General features: G+C 37.7%; 1 protein-coding gene across 1 annotated transcript in view; it reads left to right on the top strand.

The window, feature by feature from the left end:
- The window catches only part of LOC106873671 (corrinoid adenosyltransferase MMAB), an 86,326-nt gene extending 81,455 nt beyond the window's left edge, over positions 1 to 4,871 (top strand). Inside the window, exon 11 of the mRNA XM_014921125.2 lies at positions 2,685 to 4,871. Coding sequence (XP_014776611.1) covers positions 2,685 to 2,772 — 88 coding nt within the window. The 3' untranslated portion in view covers positions 2,773 to 4,871. The remainder of the gene's footprint in view (positions 1 to 2,684) is intronic.
- The last annotated feature ends 829 nt before the right edge of the window (positions 4,872 to 5,700 follow it).

Below are 5,700 nucleotides of genomic sequence, written 5' to 3' on the forward strand. Positions count from 1 at the left end.
TATATACTCTTTTACTCTTTTCACTCATTTGATTGTGGCCATGCTGGAGCACCGCCTAGGGAGGAAATCGACCCTAGGACTTATTCTTTGTAAGCCTAGTACTTATTCTATCGGTCTCTTTTGCCAAACCGCTAAGTTACGAGGAAGTAAACACACCAGCATCGATTGTCAAGGACAAATGTTGTGGGGGACAAATACAGACACACAAACACCCACATATATGTACATATACATATATACGACGGGCTTCTTTCAGTTTCTGTCTACCAAATCCACTCACAAGGCTTTGGTCGGCCTGAGGCTATAGTAGAAGACATTTGCCCAAGTTACCATGCAGTGGGACTGAACCCGGAATCATGTGGTTGGTAAGCAAGCTACTTACCACACTTGTTAGCTGCCTACACTTTTTTCTGCAAAATAGGGGTAGTTTATCCTGTTCAGGCTATATTATTTGCTTTATCCTGCGTTTGAGAACTTAAAATCACTTCTTTAACTTTATAAGACATCTTGACGCTTCTAAAAGCAAACTTCGTTTGTTTATGTTTATTGTAATTTGAATTTAACATAATATTATGTATAGAGCACAAATAGTCTATACTGTACAGAACAAGGTGGAAATATCTGATATATACTTGCAAATGGTTTACATAACAAAAAATGATTTATGAGATTGCCCAAATTAGGACAATGAATAATGAACCTGTGTAAGCAAATTGTTATGATACCTGTGTAAATAAATACTTCACAGAAATACATAGAATTATTCTATTATCCAAAATGAATTTGTAAGACTGCTCAATAGGAATGTAAAATATCATGTTTAGCATGATTAATTAGCTAAAAGGAAGAGATACTCAAAAACAAAATCTAGTTTCATAGACATGAGATATCTATCATTAATACCCAGTTTAAAGTTTTCCCATAAAGTATGGCAATTCATGCTGTCTGACTGTAGGCAGCCTCACACAAATTATAAATCTTTTACTATTTTCCACTGATGCAGTCTTCCTTATACTTTGGCATGTATTTAATTGCCAGAAACATGCTTACCAGTGGACTGGATATTGAAAAAGTAGATAGCTTGTTTCTTATTTCTTCACCACCCACAAGGGGCTAAACATAGAGGGGACAAACAAGGACAGACAAATGAACTAACTTGATTACATCGACCCCAGTGTATAACTGGTACTTAATTTATCGACCCCGAAAGGATGAAAGGCAAAGTCGACCTCGGCAGAATTTGAACTCAGAACGTAGCGGCAGATGAAATACCGCTAAGCATTTCGCCTGGTGTGCTAACGTTTCTTATTTCATTATTGCCCACACTGGGCTAAACATAGAGGGGACAAACAAGAACAGACAAATGGACTAAGTCGATTACATTGACCCCAGTGCGTAACTGGTACTTATTTTATCAACCCGAAAGGATGAAAGGCAAAGTTGACATCAGCAGAATTTGAACTCAGAACGTAACGGCAGATGAAATACCGCTAAGCATTTCGCCAGGCATGCTAACGTTTCTGCCAGTAGATATCTTGTTTCTGTGGAACTGGATTGGTAACAAATTTTCTTTCCACATGAAAGTTAGATTGTATGACACTTGTAGATGAAGTGTGATACTGCATGGTAGTGAAACATGGATAATGAATGTGGGCAATAAGCAAACCAGCTGTTGCTGTGAATGTTTCTGATTTATCTCAACCTTGTTCTGCATGTCTGATAAAATGAGGTGAGCATACACCCCTACATGTGTAGTGTCAGTGTGCATGAATGATGGAGTCCAAATGAGCTGACAGAGAAAAAAACTGAATATAACAGTGAATCATATATTTGCAATGGTATGAATATATGAGCAAAAGCAAAAAAAAACCCCATAAAAACACCCCTTCTTCAAATCACAGGAGGGATATGTTTTAACAAAGGTGTTATTAGTCTAACACTTGAAAGGGAAGGGAATGAGTTTTTAATGTTTCAAATGCTAGTCCTTCAACAGAAAAATGAGAAAGGAGGAATGGTGATGGAAAGAAGAAGAGGGAGGAGAAGAAGTGTAAAGGAAAAGAGAGAGAGAGAGAGAGAAAGGGGTAGGAAGAAAGAGATAAGTGGTCACAGATTAGGTGCAAAGTAGAGAACATTGAAAATGTCCACACATATCATCTCTCCTGTTTATATCTATTTCTGTTTTGTTCTTTTTTCCCTCCTACACACATTACTACACACAATGTAATGTTGTTGTTGTTGTTGGCACTCTGTCGCTTACGACGTCGAGGATTCCAGTTGATCCGATCAACGGAACAGCCTGCTCGTGAAATTAACGTGCAAGTGGCTGAGCACTCCACAGACACGTGTACCCTTAATGTAGTTCTCGGGGATATTCAGCGTGACACAGTCTGACAAGGCTCACCCTTTGAATTACAGGCACAACAGAAACAGGAAGTAAGAGTGAGAGAAAGTTGTGGTGAAAGAGTACAGCAGGGTTCGCCACCATCCCCTGCCGGAGCCTCGTGGAGCTTTAGGTGTTTTCGCTCAATAAACACTCACAACGCCCGGTCTGGGAATCGAAACCGCGAGTCCGCTGCCCTAACCACTGGGCCATTGCCCCTCCACATACATACATATACTACACACATATATAAACTACTCTGCCTTCTCCTTTTAATCTGTTATCTGCTTCATTTTCTTTGCAGACTTAGTGATTTCCTGTTCACCGTTGCCAGGTACACCTGTATGAAAGAGGGAGGAGAAGAGACCATTTACAAAAGGCCTGTTTCGTGACACTTACACCATACTGCACTGCACTTGAATTGTGCAGTGCATTGTTTCAAGACAGATGCACCATGTGCTGCTACAAAATTATTTCTTCTGGTGCATCACAGAGTTTATCTATTTTATTTTTCTCTTCATCTGTTTGGCAATGCTGTACACATCCTTGACAACTATGTCAAATATTAGGTTTGTTTCAAAGGTTGACCCTCTCTCCATGACCATCACTTTGAGTCAATTTATGAATTAATATAGAAAAAAAAACAACAATAAAAAGACAATCCACTAAATTTTCTGCTATCATTTACCATCATTTTGAAGCAATATATGAATAAAAAAAAACACTAAATTTCCTGCTGGAAATCTAGATATAGGATTCCCTGAAGCCAAATCTTTGTTGATTTGACAGTGGTAGTGATGAAGATAATAATAATAATAATAATAATAATAATAATAATAATAATAATAATAATAATAATAATAATATGTCCTGATGCAGTACCAGGCAGTGGCTCTCATGGCTTCTGATCTCAACTGATTTGAAGTGTTATGTACATTGTTTTGTCTTGGTATAAAAGATGGGCTACAGCAAACATTCTGCTCAATACCACAGATTTGCTTGCCAGTTGTTTGACCATAACCATTTGAGTATGTCCCTTGGTGGCTGATGATATATGCATCTCTGATCACAAGCAGAAGTAGTGGGGGAACATTGTAGCCATGTATGTGAGAGGAGTTCTTTGGGGTTTGGATAATTCATGTCTGGAAACAGGGGTGTTTCGTTCAACATCCTGAAACAACCCTTATACAGGGACCTTTTGAACAGAATGGGCTACTCGACCTGATGAAAATTCTATCTGGGCCCCACCTTCGAGGCCATGCACTGTTTATCTTGATATGAGATCACCATGTCGTGCACATATGATTGTGATGCATGTGCCTGGTATACCCTTATCAGATGGGTTGTCATGATGGGTATACTAGGCTTTGTATATTTTACCCCTGTTTCACTTTGATGGCATGCACTGCTCTCTCACTCAATAATAATAATAATAATAATGAGGAGGTAGAGGGATTATGTTGATGGTATTAATGGTGGTGATTATGATAACAATGACAGTGATGGTGATGACAAGGATGGCAATGATGATGAGGAGGAACAAAGTAGGAGTAGTAGAAGGAGGGAGATGAGGATGAAGAGGATTGTGATAATTCCCCACTTAGGCACAAGGCTACAAATCCTTACAAAGGATACAGCTTGAGTAAATTGACCCCTGCACTTCAGTGGGTATTTTATTCTGTAGAACCTCCCATATGGAAAATAAAAATTATGTTAACCCCCTCACTCTGAAATTAAATTTAATGGCTATTTCAGATGTTAAATATCTTCCAAAAAATAGAATTGCTATTTCCTGCAAGTCACATTGCCTCAATAAATCTGACAAATCTCATCAGAAAATAGTTTCAGACATGACATTCTTCAACGAAAGATGGATTGATATATAAAACAGCTTTCTGCTGTTAAGGGTAATGACATTTTGAGTGCATATATCTGTCCGATTTCTGTAGTAAAAGGGTTAATGATATTTATTATTTGGTTGTGAGGATAATTAATTAGGCAGTGCCACCCCAGTATTTGACTGGTAAATTTGTTTATAAAACTCTACATAACAGAAAGAAAGTATAGCGGCAGCAGCAACAACATTAGTAATAATAATAATTTCTTTTGTTGTCATCACCACCACTACTGCTGCTGCCGTTGCCACCACCACCACCACCACCACCACCACCGCTGCCGCGGACTTTTTTTTCTCAATATTCAATTTCTGTACATCCAGTTTCCAACACTTAACTCATAGTACCGTGGTTGGCCCAGGGCTATAGCAGAAGACATTTGCTCAAAATGAATTTTTTTTTTTTTTTTTGAGTTTGCTTTATATTCTTACAAAAGGTTAAATTAAATTTCTTCGCTAATATCTAAAATATTTATATTAAAAATAAAATAAATTTACAATTATGTATCATTGCAATTCTAAAAAACATATGTTAAATAACATGATTGTGTATAATTAATTAAACTGATTGTTTGTTATAAATGACTTCACATCATTCTTGAAATGTTTCTGTTCTTATTTTACATCACTATTAAGGCTTAAAGGTTTCCAAAGGAGCAATTACTGGTTCATTGTGTTTCTGATTTCGATGATGAATGGGCCTCATGGAAGCAGTGACAGGTGACCGTCAACTTTGGCAACATACTATGCTTGAGTTGACATGTCAAGCCAAGTGAGACCATAGTCATGGCTGTTACCAGTGCAAGTCATTGACACCCATGCTGGTAGCACATAAAAAGCACCAACTACACTCTTGGAGTGGTTGGCATTAGGAAGGGCGTCCAGCTGTAGAAACCTTACTAAATCAGACAGGAACCTGCCACAGCTCCCCAGCTTACCAGTTTTCGGTCAAACCGTCCAACCCATGCCAGCAAGGAAAACGGACGTTAAATGATGATGAAAATGTTGAGGGAGTCTCTGAAAAAATATTTTTAGTTTTATTTTATTTTTCATGTTGTTTACATCTTTCACCAATACTCCTCATTGAAAGATATACATACATGTGCATGTACCACATATATGCACACACAAACATGTGTCTTATACAAACACACACATTAACGAGCTTCTGCTCAGTTTCTGTCTACTTGCATGATATTAGTCAACTTGAAGCTATATTAAAGGACAATATCAATGTTGTGCATTGATATTGAAACCAGCACCTTGTGGTTGTGGAGCAAACTTCTTATCCTCACTGCCATACCTTTACCTAGTTAAAAAGAAAAGTCTTCTTGCTGTTTAGTTCCAGCATTGGGTGAACAAACCATTGTTCATTAAATGTTTTATTAATCAACTGTTATAAAAATATACTTGAGTGAATAAACCT

The sequence above is a fragment of the Octopus bimaculoides genome, chromosome 6, assembly GCF_001194135.2.
Source record: "Octopus bimaculoides isolate UCB-OBI-ISO-001 chromosome 6, ASM119413v2, whole genome shotgun sequence".
Taxonomy (NCBI): Eukaryota; Metazoa; Mollusca; class Cephalopoda; order Octopoda; family Octopodidae; genus Octopus; species Octopus bimaculoides.